General features: G+C 45.5%; 1 protein-coding gene across 5 annotated transcripts in view; it reads right to left on the reverse strand.

Annotated features, from left to right (window-relative positions):
* Fzd6 (frizzled class receptor 6) overlaps positions 1-16398 on the reverse strand; it is a 28584-nt gene that overhangs the window by 11928 nt on the left and 258 nt on the right. Inside the window, exons 1-2 of one of the 5 annotated variants that reach the window (XM_005367539.3) lie at positions 16016-16358; positions 15106-15449 (exon numbers count right to left, since the gene is read on the reverse strand). In XM_005367539.3, the coding sequence (XP_005367596.1) occupies positions 15106-15282 (177 nt within the window). In that variant the 5' untranslated portion in view covers positions 15283-15449; positions 16016-16358. Of the gene's footprint in view, positions 1-15105; positions 15450-16015; positions 16359-16398 lie in introns of those variants that run through there. The other 4 variants (XM_026789428.1, XM_026789426.1, XM_026789427.1 and 1 more) reach the window with 4 other exon arrangements.

Genomic DNA, 16398 nt, shown 5'->3' on the forward strand with positions numbered 1-16398 from the left:
TTTCTCTTGTCGGGGATCAGGGACCCCAGCAGAAAAGAGGCTAAAAGAGTGTGCCGGTCAGAGGGGGTGGAGAACACCAAGAAATGCTACATCAGCAGGATCTGTGCGCATGCGAACTCTCAGTGACAGAGACGACTTGAACAGACGGGTGGGTCTGCACTAGACGTCATCCAGGAGCTAGAAGGGAGAGTGGACAGGTGTCCCCATCCCTATCCCAGAGATATCTCCAAATAAACAACCACTTGCAATGAAAATGTCGCTTCCTCCAAGGGAGTCTCACCGGGGAAAACAAAGTCCTCTTAAGGGTAGGCTGCATGCCCAGCCGTAGACGGCACACAGGAAAGGAACTCAGTGGCCTCTTGGATGTTTGTCTCTTACTGGCCTGTCAGAGTTTTCCTTTAAAAATATTTTTATCTTAGTATTGTGTTTTTATTTTTTATTTATATATAGTTTTTCTTCCTTACTTTGACCCTACAGGCCCTTTGCATATACACTATGGTTTCCAGTCTATTGTTTCTGTGGGTTCCTGAGTGTATGAACAGTGGCTCTCTTTCTTGGGCTTTCTCTGGCCTTTTTTCCTTCTGTTTGTTCTATTCTGAAGTGTTGGTTTTGGTTACATTATATTATATTCTCTTAAAAGCCTGTTTGCTTCTAATGAGAGACAGAAAGGGAATGGATCTGGATGGCAGGGGAGGTGGGGAGGAGTGGAGGGAGGGAAACCATAGTCAGGATATATTATGTGAAGGTAAAATCCTATATTCAACAAAAGGGGGAGGGAGTAAGGTATGCAACATTCCTGAAAGAGACGCTGATGAGAAGTTGAAGAAGGAAAACGGTAGAGAACGCAGGACTCGGGTTACCAAGGGGTCCTCGGCAGCACAGCTGCGGGCCTAGTGCTCCAAGCAATTAGAGCCTAGGAAGACAGAAGAGTGAAGGAAAGGGCCCAGGAAGGGGAGCAGGGCACTGGAATAAGCAGAGTGTAGGGGCTGGGGATGTCGCTCAGCAGGCCGAGTGCTTGCCTAGCATGTGTAGGGTCCCACACCGTTAACCCAGGCACAGTGACTTGTAAACGCAGCGCTCAAGAAGGGGAGGGGAGACTGACCAGAAGTTCAAGATCATCCTTGGCTACGGTGAGTTTGAAGCCAGTTTGGGCTCCACGAAGCTCTGTCTCAAAAGTAAAACTCCAAGAAGAAATGAAAAGAAACACCCATACTAAACAGGTTTACAATGCCCAGACACCTTGGGAAATCGATGTGGGGTGCCTGACAAGGTGACTCAGACCTTTGAAAGAGTCAGGAACTGGAGAAGTGCAATTATTGCATTGACTGTGGGAGATACTAAAGAAATACAATACGCTTCTTGACACAGCATTGTCCGATACTGAATATCCCAGCAATGCTAACACCGACACGGATTTGGTTAAACACAGTCATTAGGATGTAGGAAAGTAAAAGCGGTGGAGTAAGAGAACTGGACTCTCACCTACACACAGGGACTGCTTTGAGTGCTGAGGAGACAGTCAACAGATGATGGAGAAAACATGGAAGAGTTTAAAGCAGCCGCTCTGAGGAGCAGGGCTGGGGAGGCAGAGAAGCAGAGGCAAGGACCCACTGCTTTTCTGTTGAAGGCCTTTTGGTATTGAGGGTTTCCCCCAGTTTTACTCAGGTGATCATATATGATGAATATATATGAAGTGTGCAATTAGGTAAGTTTTGAAACCATTACTATAATCAAGGTGACTATAGTCTAGTACCCCCTTGTAATCCTTCCCTCCCTTCCTCTTTCCCCCACCTCATCCACTCAGCAAAACATCCCTGGCAACCACTTCTGTAACTTTATATAGGTGGAACCATACAGTGTGTTTTCTTTTCTTTTTTTTTTTGTTGTTGTTTAGCTTCATCATCACAGGTTTCAATGGTTTATTTATGTATTTTAGTTATGTGTGCCTGTGTGAGATTATGTGCTCCATGTGTGTATGCAGGTGTCAAGAGGCCAGAGGGCATCTGAGTCCCTGGAACTGCAGTCACAAGTAGCTGTGAGCCATCTGCTATGGGTACCAGCAACCCCACTCCTGGTCCTCTGCAAAGGCGGGAAGTGTTTTCAACTGCTGAGCCAGCTCTCCAGCCCAAGGTGGTTACTCTGAGAAGCATCCATATTGTTCTGTGGAGCAATCGTTCACGCCTTCTAACTGCTGAATAGTTTCCCACTGTATTGCTACACCGTTCATCCAGCTGCTGATGGGACAGTGGCCACAGGCTATTTCAGTGTAGAGTAACTGCTACCTAGCAGTTAAATGCCTGCCAGAGACGCAAGGAAGCTAACTGCAGCTCTTCACCTCTCCTTCTGTTCCTCCAAGTCTAATCCCCAGTCTCATCCCTAGCTCTTTAGCAAACATTCGGCGATGGCCTCCCTCACTTTCTGCCCCATACCCAGTGGGCTAACTAAGCAGATCCTGGTGGAACACACTGCTTTCCTCCTCCTGTGAGGTACCTCCACCACCCCCAACCCCTCCACATTCCTAAGTCTCAGGGCCCTGCTGTGGGACAATGGTCTTTTATCCTGCCACTTGTATTTTAATAAAATGCTGATTGGCCAGTAGCCAGGCAGGAAGTATACGTGGTGTGACCAAGCAGGAATTAGGGGCCGAGGCGATGAGAACAGGAGAATTCTGGGAAGAGGAAACAGTCACTGTGCAGCCATCACCCAGACATAGAGGAAGCAAGAAGAGAATGCTTCTCTGAAAAAGGTACCGAGCCACGTGGTTAACACAGACAAGAATTATGGGCTAATATAAATTATAAGAGTTATAAGAAGCCTGAGCTAATAGGCCAACCAGTTTATGATTAATGTATTTCTTTGGGACTGAACAGCTGTGGGACCTGGTGAGACAGAAACCTTTGTCAACAGGTCCCAATACCCAGAAACACATTGTACCTGGAACCCCCAGTGCCCACACCTATCAGGACCCCAGATTTTCATACAGGCAACACACAGACACCACACACTCCTAAGAACAAGAGAGGAAATAGAAACCAAAGAACAAAACACCCACCCAACAAAGACAAAATACCAACACCTAGATACAATCTTTCCAATCCCAGATGTCCAGACACCAGCGTAAAAACACAATCAATAACAGCCAGGACAATTATGTTTCCACTAGAGCCCAGCAGTCTTACCACAGAGGGCCCTGAATATTCCAACATAGCTTAAGTATAGGTGAAAGACTTTAAAATAGCCTTTGTGATTATGATAGGGTTCCTTAAGTGTCTGACAGCCAGATTCTTCAGTAGAAAGAATGCAAGAGTACAGTACTGCATCTAATAGAGAAACTGCTTTTCATTGCCAACACTTAAGATCTGATGTCCAGCCCAATGGCAAGATGAACATCACACTTATACTTCGTTCTGCAGATGTCTTCAGGACAAGTGCAGCGAGGTGTGGGATACTGAGCAGCTTCTGGCTTCTCAGCCTCCTGTTAGCCATTGTTGGAGCACCCAGTATGCCATATGAAAGCCAACCTAATGAATCTACTTTTAGTACATATATATTCTATGGGTTCTATTCCTCTAGAGACACAGTTTGCCTACTACAGCAACATTGACATTGATATACAGAAAAGAGACTAGATCAGACACTGAAAACTGAAACCATGTCTGAAGGCCAGACAGGGGAATGGCTAACAGCAGCTGCTACCTAGATCCCGCAGACCTTTCCTTGGAGATGTGAGCACAGAATCGTCAGACATCAATTTTGGCACTGACAAAAAAAGAGAACCTCAATTTTTAGATAAGAAATCTCCCAAATCTTGAGTCCTGGCACTTTAATTGATATATTTGAAGCGCTGTGCAGGAGGAAGGACACATGTCCTTGGGTCAGATCCAACAGAAGTTTCAAGTTGATGCGGACTAAGAAGATGCAGGACTTAGTCTTGGGGCCTCAGAGGAACTTTGAGTTCTCAAAACATCTGTGTAAACCTCGTCTAGCCAATAAACAGTTAAGTGGGAAGTACAAGAACAGTGCCACACTGAGCAAACAAAGGCACAGCTGCTCTGGCCGGGGAGGAAACCCTGCCTGCTGAGAGGCTTCTCTAAGTTTCCTACCACAGTGACCTCACGGCACCTCGACATCACAGACCCACAACCACAGAGCTGGGCCAAGGCTTCAGATCACAAGGAGAGTGTGCCAATTTCTTACTGCAAGTTATTTTGGAAATTCCAAATCTATGCGGGACTCACTGTTACTGTTAGCAGAACCTCAACTGTGGATTGCAAGTCTTATACTTCTATAAATTCTTATTATAACATTACAAATCTTATAATTATCAAAACTGACAACAAGCTTTTTTAGACACCACAATAACCCTGAAGAACAACACTGCAAATAAGGGGTCAGGCTCTGAGAGGCTAAGTAACCTTGTGCAGTGACAGAGTTGCCGGCAACAGGAGACTCTAAACCATGTGGCCCCAGAGTCTGTCCTCTGAACTCTTTACCCCAGGTCTTGCTGAAAAATCTCTCTCTCCCGCCACAAGACAAGAAAACCTTCCCCAGTCCAACAAGGACTGAGGGGATGTGTCAGGGGACTGGAAATCTACAACAACAGAAACTCACAGGTCACACATCAAAGCCCTCAAGCTGCGTCTATCATCCCAAACAAGGCGCGGACTCTCGAATGTGCACAGGTAACTCTGGAGCGAATAACTTAGAATCACGCACTACTTCAAACAATGGGTCAGCCTGCTACTGGACTCAGCATAAAAGTCACTTGAAAACACGGACAGGATGAGAGTCTCTTCCCAATCTTTTGAAGTAAAAGTCTTTTTAGGAATCAATGTTTTCCCACAGAATGTTCATTCTCCTTAATCTGGAAACCAAACCTTTAGATGCAAATACTAAAAACCTGGCCTGTGATATTCCTTATGTCCTTCAGTTTTATACTCTGAGTTCCACGGTATAATTGTGAGTATTGCACAGAGAGTGCCATGCAAACTTCGATTTGTTTTTTCTACTTGGTGAACTATCTCGACCCTCTAGCCAGCCTATGTCTTCATGAGCTAACTCGTGTACTTTTCGTTTTTCTATTGTAGTCTCAAAGAAGGTCACACAAACAAAAAGTATCAACAATGCTTTTGAGGGTCTAGCATTTAATAATGATTAGAATAGTTCAGATGGGCGGTGGTGGCACACACTTTTAACCCCAGCACTCGGGAGGCAGAGTCAGGTGGATCTCTGTGAGTTCAAGGCTAGCCTGGTCTACGGAGAGAGATTCAGGACAGCCAAGGGCTACACAGAGAAATCCTGTCTTGAAAACCAAATAAATAAAAAAATAAGTAGTCCTGTGAATTGAAGTTTTAACTCTCAGAGAAGTGAAAAGTAGGTTCCTTCAAGGGTCAATCCTTGGCTGAAACCCTTAGACAGAACGGCTACTGTTAGACAAGGGAATTTTACACCTCTATTCCATTCCGAAAAAAAAAAAATAAAGCCAGCTAAAATAGAATAAATGGATATGAGAACAAGAACAGGGGACTATTTTATATGATCTTCTAAAGGACAGGATATACTGCCAGTACTATAAATCTTACTAAAATCTAAATACTGTTTAACTGCCTGTGTTACCTTACAAGATAATTTTTTGTGTCTGAGTCTCAGGGTATTCTCAGAGAGAAATGAGAGAAGATTCCCAGATGACCTTTAATGATATTCACGATAGCTCAAGAGTCTATGAAGAGCCACAGAGACACGCGTGGCAACGCTAAACTCCAACACAGCACAGCGCTCCTTTGGTAGGCAACCCGCGAGAACACTCACTTTCCATCTCTTCAGCAGTTCGACTTCGGGAATCTCAAAGTAGGGGAGATGTTAGAGAAGCTGAGGAGGGGACAGGGGCGCTCTGACAACAAACTCACAGGCCTGGTCCTCTAGATGCCTTAGGTGTATGGCTGTTGGGAAGAGACTGGGCAGAAGAGAGATGTAAAAAGATTAGGTGATATGGCTGCAGTGAAACCAACTGTTGCCGAAGGTCTGGCATGGCTGCCCAAGATCTGAATCTTATTGGCCAGTCTCACCATGGAGTCTACAAGCTGTTCAAGCTCCATTCACTGTCCCTCTGCCCTGCCCCAAACCAACCAAAAAGACTAACTAGCATGGAAATTCCACAAAGTCTGGATTGTAAATGATCTCAGTAAATGGTACAAATTCTAGAATTGAGTTTCTGGCCAACTGGAGACCAGAAGCAGTTGGCATCCTATTACCATTCAGAAATGAAAATCTGGCAACATACGATGCATAGATGTCAGATTGAATTAGTCTTGCAATCTCTTGGATCCTGAGCACACCTGGGAAAGATCCATCCAATGAAGGAAGACAACAGGAGATCACCTGCACAGCTGCCACCAGAGAACTCAAAAGCAGAATGAAGACCACAAAGATGGCGGTGTGAAGCAAAGGTTCCAAGAGCACCGTATAGCGAACGGGATGACTAGCGCCCTCATTTCCCGACTCATACAGAGTAAAACACGAGATTTTGTTTTGTTTGTTTGTTTTTCGAGACAGGATTTCTCTGTAGCTTCGGAGCCTGTCTTAGAACTTGCTCCCGGGTTGGCCTTGAACTCACAGAGATTCACCTGCCTTTGCCTCCCCCAAGTGCTGGGATTAAAGGTGTGCGCCACCACTGCCCTGCTAAAATATGAGATTTAAAAAGGACTGAGAGCCCAAGCAGCTGAAGAGCAAAGACACAGTTTGATGCTGCAGGCTGTCAAGTTCTATCAGTTCGATGCTTTTCGTTCCCACAGACCATATCTGACAGTGCAGTGGAACCCAGCGTCCTGATGACGATGATGAAGTGTGACAAGGTCAGAGTGCTGTTTCTTGCGTTTTGAAGCTAGGTCTTTCTTCTTGGAAAGTGTTGCTTTGTAAGAAGAAAGTAAATCACCTTTTTTTCTTTCCTTTTTTTTTTTTTTTTGGTTTTTCGAGACAGGGTTTCTCTGTAGCTTTGGAGCCTGTCCTGGATCTAGTTCTGTAGACCAGGCTGGTCTCGAACTCACAGAGATCCGCCTGCCTCTGCCTCCCAAGTGCTGGGATTAAAGGCATGCGCCACCACCGCCCAGCTCTCCCCATCACTCTTAAATGCTTCAATCAAGAGTTCTACTCTGATTGCTCTTGGGGCTGATGAGGAAGGGAGACTCGATTGGGGCAGGGGGAGGGAAATGGGAGGCGGTAGCGGGGAGGAGGCAGAAATCTTCAATAAATAAATAAATGCAAAAAAAAAGAGTTCTACTCTGGCATAAACTGTAAGGGTCAAATCAAAGTCTGAAAACAAAAAGCTAAACTAGTTGCAAGACAATGTTGAGATTTTCTTCTGTGCGACCAGAGAAAGATGGAAAAAAAGGAACACAATTTTATATACCAATATGTGTTATGGAATATGAACTGAAGATGTGTTACATTTGTTTATGCTGTGGAACGCTTGTTTAATGATGCAAAGATGTTACATTCTTTTATGTTGCATTTGTTTAACTCTCTGAAGCTGTGTTATCTTGCCCATCTAAAACACCTGATTGGTTTGATAAGGAGCTGAATGGCCAATAGCAAGGCAGCAGAAAGGATAGTCGGGGTTGGCAGACAGAGAGAATAAAAGGAGGAGAAGATCAAGGCAGGAGAAAGGAAGAGGAGGACACAATGGGACCGGCCCTCAACTACACAGCCAGCCACAGAGTAAGAATTAAAGAAAGGTAGAGAATAGAGAAAGATAAAAGCTCAGAGGCAAAAGGTAGACAGAAGTAAAGAGAAACTGCCAGAAGCAAGCCAAGCTAAGGCCGGGCATTCCTAAGAAAGAATAAGACACTGTGTGATTTATTTGGGAGCTGGGTGGCTCCCCCACAAAGAGCCAAAGACTAAAACCAACAATAACTATAGGCTTGTTTCTTAGAGAATCTGGAGTTGGTGTGCTAGCTTCAGAAACAGGTTTTTGGAGGCCATACCATAAATGGGCTTTGCACTAAGTCAGTCCACTGTCACCTATAAAATCTCTATGTATATACCTTAAATAGTTCTATCTAGCAAAAGTACACTCACAATCTTGGTTTTCTACAAACATTATCATGGGGAAAAGAGCCAAACACAAGGTAGTAAGAACTTTTCTGTATCATGGTAGAAAAATTTTTAAAAATTTAATGTAGAGAAATAGAGCTTTCTGAGATTAGTGACACTATCAAAACCAGTAATTCCCACTCCTTGCCCATTTTAACATCCCAGTGAAACTAGATGTGTTCTTAGTCTTAAGCAACCCTACGTGCATGGTGAAGGTTCTTTTTCAGATGTAGTTTCCTTACTGCGACAAATCTGTGTGGCCATGCAACTGCATGCAGCTCTAACCTGGCCAGTGCTCGTTAGCACACACAGAAGGGCCAGGGGTGCATCCAGGCGAACTTACCTTAGAAAAGGATTCTCAAATAGTAGTCCGTAGATCAGCAGCTAAAGCAACTCTCAGGAACTTTTTAGAAAGGCAGATTTGCCAATCAATCTCAGATCTACTGATTTGGGAACTGGGGTTGAGACCAGAGATCTATTTGGCAACCCTTCAGATGAGAACCACACTGCCTTAAGTCAGCTCTTGAGCTCTGCATCTTAATTTCCCTGCCAGAGACCCTGAACCACATCACCGTTTCACAGATGTCAGACTTACACTCATTACACTGAGGCCAGAGACCTCTGTTTCATATCCATGGTAAGACATAAGAGCAAATAAATTTATTCTACTGAATTAAAGGGACTTTCCCCCTTGGGAAAAACACTAGTCCTAACAGTGAGCAAAACAATGGGGATATCTAGAGAATCTAAATAACATGTAGATCACCAACCTAAGTCACTTCTCATGAACTGGGAGCTATCGAACCCACCTACTCGTGATGTCAGGCGTACCCACCCAGTAGCATTCAAGTGGCTAAGCATATCTTAAAGACATGGAGTGGCACCATAAGCGGATTGTTATTGTTTAAGTTCTTAGAATTTCTACTTCTGCCATATTGCTGTTTTTTCCTTAAAAATTGCTGATGGACTGGGGTGTAGCTCACGTTTGGCTAGCTTGCCTGGCACTCCCAAGCCCCTGCATTCAAAACCAGCACGACAGAACCAACAGCAGCAGCAGTACTAATGGCCTTGTGGAGAGTTCCCTTTGACTAAATGACACAAGAGGAACAATAACAGCCTGGTTTATACAAGCTGGCCCAGCCAAGAGTCATATCATGGCAACTTTATTCAGAGAGAGCCCTGAGTAAATAGAATTTTAACTATTATATCTTATCCATATTATAAGCTGAAAGGCAGTCTGAGATAAGAAGTTACACTATAGAATATGACTAATAACCAGGTAGGGATATTGTAAAAAGAAAATTTGTTTTAAATTCTGTGTGTGTGTGTGTGTGTGTGTGTGTGTGTGTGTGAGTGTGTGTGTGTGTGTGTGTGTGTGTGAGAGAGAGAGAGAGACAGACAGACAGACAGACAGACAGACAGACAGACAGACACCATGGCATACATGCAGAGGTCAGAGGACAACTTTTGAGTTTGTTTTCTACCATGAGAGTTCCAGGGATACACCTCAGATCAGACTTCAGGGCAGGCACCTGTACTTGCTGAGCCCTCTTGCTGGCCCCACACGGTTATTTTAAAGAAGAAGATGGGAGGACTTGAGATTGGAAATCTGGAAAAGTATGTGAGCACATTTTTTTCCAAAACGAGCCTATAATGTCCAGTGATTTGGTTGTGTGTGAACGCAAGCCAAAAGGTTTCAATGCAGAGGAAGCTCTTAACCATGTAGACTAAATATCCACTCTGTGGAGTCAATCACGTTTTTTGTTTTGTTTTTGTTTTTTTCTCATTTTTCCAAGATTTGATTGTTAAGGCTCCAGAACAAAGGGGTCATAGTGGCAGGAAGAAATATCTAAATTCAATGATATGACTTCCCCTTGGGGCTGACCTGGCTATTGCTGAGGGGTCAGGAAGCCCAAAGCAGGACAGCAAACAGTCTGGAGTCCTTAATACATCAGCACATCCAGATGGACTGTGCAGCCATGTAAGTCAGACCCCGGATCCCTTCCCATCTGCCCTTAGTGAAAGTCTAAGTTCTCTTAAGTAGACTCCTCCTACGTCAGGGTCTTGGGTGTAGTTTGTTTCCTTTGAGCTTGGGCTCTAATTCCCATCTGCCTGTTAAGTATGCAAGCTGCCCCGAGCTGCCCCGAGCTGCCCTGAGCTGCCCTGAGCTGCCCTGAGCTGCCCCGAGCTGCCCCGAGCTGCCCCGAGCTGCCCCGAGCTGCCCCGAGCTGCCCCAAGCTGCCCCGAACTGCCCCGAGCTGCCCACTGCTACTCTGGTCAACTCCTTTCCTGCCTGACTGGTCCAGATGCCCTACCTTAAGGAGAAAACAGAAACCCAAGGAGGCTCCTTTTACAGAGTGCAAAGAACCAAAAGCACAAAGAGAAATAAAACAACGATAAGAGCAAAATAATATTAAAATAGTTCTAATAACATTAAAATAGTTCTAAATGTGCATTCTGTAAACAAAATAAGGCATTTGCTTAATGAGGTGCTGTGGGCAAAAGGCAATCTAAGAATACAAACCTTTGCTGAGCTCCTGGAGTACCTGTGGGATAGCTACAGCCATTTTACACAGTGCACCCTAACAACAATGTAGCTGGGTCACAGGAAACATCTGCTCTCCTTTGAGACTTGGGTGTAAGAATGAAGAGAGGTGGGAAATGATAGCAGGACAGAGTCCCCGGGATTCCTCCAAAAGTGCGCACACACACACACACACACACACACACACACACACACAAAGCAAGTGTCTAAAAAAGTCACTCTACAACAGAAACACTTTTTCTTAGAATCTGTAGATCCTGTGTCTGACCATTCCTTTTATTTTTAATTGAATATTAACACTTTAATAGTACATACTAGCAGGTAGAAAAGTTTTTTTTTTTTTTATGGCTTACTTCCTTTACACTGTTTAAAAGCAGAATGGCCACTTACTAGTCTAAACACACACATGACTCTGCTTCAGCCTGGACCTCAACAAAGAATAATACAATATTCCTGTTTCCATTTTCCCTAGAGCAACCTCAGTCCTAGGGAATGAAATCATTCTCTCACAGGATGTCAGCCTCATAAGTTCTGAAACGATGCTCTAGACAGAAAACAAAGGGAACATAATGGAAAAGCAGCCGCCATTTGTTTTCCCACCAGGAAGAGTTCACTTGCACAACATCCTCTTATTACAAAGCCAAGCTATCAACCAGAGCCACACTTAACTCTTTGTAACACAAAAGACCTTAGAATTAGGTAATAAAAAGAGGAGGAAAAAAGGGAATCTCTTATTTTAAGATCCTTTTGACCTGTGATACATTTTTCTAGAAATTTATATAGAGTGAGGTATGGCGGTCCACACTTTCAATACCAGCACTCCAGAGGCAGAGGTGGGTGGATCTCTATGAGCTAGAGGCTAGCCTGGTCTACATAGCAAGCTCTAAGCCAGACAAAGTAGTGAGAAGTTGTCTCAAAAACAACAACAAAACTGATACGGTAGAGGAGAGTGGAGCCGGAGAAATAGCGCAGTAGTAAAGTGCTGGCTCTTGCAGAGGACCCATTTCCGATAGCTTATCACTGCCTGCTATTCCAGCTCCAGGGGATCTGTGCCTTCTTTTGGTCTCTGCAGACCTGCACTCACATGCAATGCTTTCACACAAACATATGCACATACACACAGTTCAAAATGACAATTAAAAAATTTAAATTCACACTTGGAGTCTGGCGGGACGGCCTAAGGAGTGTCTTAGATATTTTTTATTGCTGTGATAAAAACACCATGACCAAGACAACTTACAGAAGAAAGAGTTTATTTGGGGCTTATGGTTTCAAAGGGTTAGAGTCCATGACCACCCCGGTGGGAGCATGGTGGCAGGCAGGCATAGTGCTGGAGCAGTAGCTGAGAGCTCACATGCTGATCCACAAGCAGGAGGCAGAGAGAGAGAGAGACTGAGAAAGGCGTCAGTTTTCTGAACCCTCAAAGCCCACCCACAGTGACACGCCTCTTCCAAGTGAGGCTGTCCCTCCTAATCCTTCCCAAATAGTTTCACCAGCTGGGGACAAAGTAGTCATACATTGTGAAAGCCTGGGGGGGGGGGCTTTCTCTTTCACACAAACAGTAAGAGCCGCAAGTATGGAAATCTAATGTTGGGTTCCCAGCACCCACATAAGAAGCTGAGCATGGCTTGTGCATGCCTGTGACCCCAGCAACGGGGGCAGAGACAGGTATGTCCCAAAGACTTGCTGGCCAGATAGCCTAGCCCAAGCAGTGAGATTCCAGTTCAGTGAGAGATCACATCTCAAGACAATACAGTAAAAAGCAACGGAGAAAGGCACCCACATATTCCTGTCTGACCTCTCTGTGATCTACCACACACAAATGAATAATTCATGTGGAAAGTAAATAAGAAACAGCCTGGGTAATATACTATTAAGAATGCATAATAATGTTTATTTATCCCATGATATTCTATCTGTAAAGCAAGGGCTAGCAAGGTACAGCTTGCAGGCCTGCCTACTGCCCACTTTTGCAGACACATGGAAGTTTTACTAAACACAGCCATACTTTTTTGTTCATAGACTGTCTATGACAGCTTTCCTGCTCAAATCGCAAAAGTGGCTAGCTGTGCCAGAGCCTGCTGGTCTACAAAACACAATATATGTGGCCCTTCATGGGAAAGGTTTAACTAGTGGGTCTTAAACTTAAACAAATCATAACACTGGACGAGCTTGTTAAACAGCCATGCGGTCTTCAGAGATCTGGGTTTCTAAGGTGCTCAGAAGCAGCTGTCTATGAACTAAACTTTGAAAGCCAGTGTTCTATCTTATCTCATCACAGATTAACAATGTCCCATAATTACCTAAACTCAGTAAAAGAGACTAGCTAGCAAAACAAATGGAATGGGAGTCATCAAAGGAAAGAAGAGTTGACAAGATGGCGCAGTAGGGAAGGTACTCGCCTGACAACCTGAGTTAGATCCCCAGAACTCATAGTGGAAAGAGAAAGCCCATCTCCACACACACATTTTCTGACATCCACACTGGCACCGTGCATGGCACATCTGTACACACACACACACACGCACACACAACACTGTACAGATACACACATATAATAATAATACATTTTTAAAAGAGAGAAATGGGATAGATCTCTTGACTCACATGGAATTCTTGGTAGCTAAGAGAGTACATTTGAGGCAGGCATGGCGGGGAGTGCCTATAATTCCAGCATTCAGAACATGGAGGTAGGGTTAGATAGCCAGTTCTAGGCCAGTCTGGAAAACACTAGAAGACCCTGTTCATCAAAAAAGAAAAGACATCTTGTCCAACTGGCAGACTTCTCACCCCTGCTCTGGGGAAGAAGAGGGAGGAAGGTTTTAAGTTTGAGGCCTAACTGGCCTCCAGAGATTGTTCAAGACCAGACTGGGCAGCTAAGCAAGATCCCGTCTCAAAAGAAAAAGTCTTTGCAAAAAGACAAGAGAGGAACAAAGGAACAAGTGGCTGCCATGACAGCCACGAAATTCTTCAGTCCGTATCTTAAAGCTAATTCACTGGACGTGTAACACGACACCTGGACAGTGCCAAAGCCAGGAGCGTGAGGTGCTTGAAGATACAGGAAGAGACTGCAAACGTCAGCTCACAAATAAGAGGAAAACCCTTCTAGAGGGGTCCAGACAAAAAACTACCAGGGAAAGAAGCTAGGTAAGTAAAAAAACAACTTTTTAAGATATAAAACAAACACTTGTCTTTTAAAAAAAGAACAAACTACATGTGGCAGAAACCAGTTTTACTGTTTTTAAGAAAGCCTTTCCCACAGCCAAGTGTGTCCTTCTGACCTCCCGCTGCCATCCTCCTGAAGGAACTCGGGGTAAATGTTAGGAATTTACAAGGTCACTGCCAGTGTTCAGACTTAAAATGCACATAGCTACTACCCAGAGAGGAAGCCAGATTAAAACAGGTACTTGAACACTCCCTGGAAAATGAGCTATAACATAGCATCATGGGAGAAAGCAAGAAGGAACGCAGTCATTAGCACCTGCTGGTGTTCCCATATATCCTTAGGGTCCTGATTGATCAATGGAAGTCTCCCAGGATCTTTTGTTGAGTGTTCAAAAGAACACCTCACGGGGTTGAGGATGTGGCTGAGTGGGAGACCAGGCTGCCTTGGAGAGGCCGTGTTCAGTAGTCCTCAGTGCCCCTCATCTGATAAAGGGAAGGAGACTTTGCATTGGTCTGGGAAACTACTGAAACTACAACATTGTAACCTGTGACTTTCTTAAAGTTGCATCTTAGTATCCAAAGCTGTCCTGCCCAGACCGGAGTCCTGAATGAGGGGGTCAGACAGCTATTCAAGGAGACAATGGAAGACCATCAAAGCTGCAAGATCAAACAACAGAGCCAGTTTTAAAAGTTCTAGCCAGATTCTGTTTCTAGGGGTTTCGTCTCTTGGAGACAGCTTGACTTTAGGAAAAGCTTTACTGCCTTTAGCTTTTCTAGAGAAAGATTACAAAACAACACACTTGTCTCTTCTTTCCTTCACGAAACTTATCAACCTACCAGATCTGTGTGGCAGGGCAGGTTCCTGTCTCTACAGGTAGCTCTTTCTTCCCACACCTCCCTCAGACATTAGCCTATCTCTAAACCAGAGGTAGGTAGGTAACCAGGCACCTGGGGCAATCTTTAGTGTCACCCCGCTCTTCACCCCACAAGTGGGGTTTCTTCTCACAAGTAACTTACAGAAAGAACACATACTTAAATGTCATGCCTAGAAAAAGTCACTTTTCTGGTAAACATTGTCCTTAATGCCGAAAGGTTCCAGTAATTTATTGGCTTTGGAAAAACTAAAACAAATGATAATTATTTTTAAAAAAATGCAAGTTTCTTCAACTTTGGCTCAATCATTGAAAGAATTCAGAATTCACCATTTCAGAGAAGCAACCATCCAAAACTCAGAAAAGTGAAATGTTTCGGTCATCTGCAATCACCATTCATCATGAACTACTTATAAACTAATTTATATGACTGACCTCCATCTCCACAGCAGCAGCCCCCTGGTCGTAGTGACCCATCAGGTTGGGGAAGAAGGTCATGTTGTAAGCCATTTTCATACATCTGGGGACCGTGATGGGCTCGCAGGTGAAGAGGCTGTGTCCTCTTACCAAGGGTAGGAAAAGGCCCAGCAACAGAAATGGGGCCATTTCCATTTTCTTCAGACTTCCGATTTTACCGCATGGCTAGGGTTAACCTCAAACCCCTGTCATCATCAGAAGATTCTCATTCAGAGATGAAAAAACGTTAAAACGCCTCATTCCATTATTTTCACCCTTTTGCGGGAAACTGTTTCCTGAAAAAATGAGTCCTGGGTCAGCCGCTGTAAAAAACAAACCCAAAGTGTGTTATCAGCCACATCTGTCAATCAAGTCACATCCAACTTCATTCTAGGTAACTGAGATGGGGGGGGGGGGATGCTGGAAAGTTCCACCCTAGAGATACGTTTCCACCTGCCTCGGCGTGGAATGTATCATTTTGCTGAGGAAGCTTCCACTCTGGAGAGCGGCTGATGGAAGGTTTGGGAAGAAACGCTGGGCCAACGTGGGGTGAGCAGGTTGGAGGTGGGGAAAGGACTGAAAGGAGGTGTGGAGGCGTGCAGCCAAGGGTCCCTCGGTAATCTTGGTAATCTCGCTATTGGGGGGAAAACAGTCCCAGTGGGATTCCCTGAGACCCAGAGTTCTTTAACTTTAGCACTCGCTCCCACGGCAGTCTTCTGCGGATATGCTTTTCCTGTTTTCCCAAAAGGCCGCTCTGTCTGGCAGGGTTGACCGAGGTCCCAAGGGAAGAGCGGGCCAGCCTGGTGAGTCTACAATGGTGTCAATCTCACTCTTCCCTACGGTGCGCTCACCCGTGCCCTCTCCGACCCGCGTCCCACCCAGCGCAAACCTTCCATCCGCAGCTCCTGGCACCGGTGTGGATGGGAGGCTCCCCTGAACTCCCGGTGCCCCGCGCCTGGGCACCTGTTCCCGGCCTGCAGCCGAGCCGCGGAGTCCCGGGGCCTGCGGGGACCCCGGAGTCAGACGAACCTGCGGCGCCCGCCCCGTCGGGTCGGCCGGGTCGCCTCACCTCGGGCGGCTCTCCGTCCGCGTCCGCTGGCTCGCCCGGCCGGGGAGGGGTGCGCTGGGGTGGGATACGGTGGGGTGGGGGGCAGCGTCCGGGCCTCCACCGCCTCCGGGGCCTCGGGGGGAGCGAGAGCTGGGCGATCCCGCGAGACTGCGTGCGCCGCCAGGTCGGCCGGGCAGGTTGGGGCTCGCGGCAGCAGCGGCGGT

The sequence above is a fragment of the Microtus ochrogaster genome, unplaced genomic scaffold (genome assembly GCF_000317375.1).
Source record: "Microtus ochrogaster isolate Prairie Vole_2 unplaced genomic scaffold, MicOch1.0 UNK19, whole genome shotgun sequence".
Classification (NCBI taxonomy): domain Eukaryota; kingdom Metazoa; phylum Chordata; class Mammalia; order Rodentia; family Cricetidae; genus Microtus; species Microtus ochrogaster.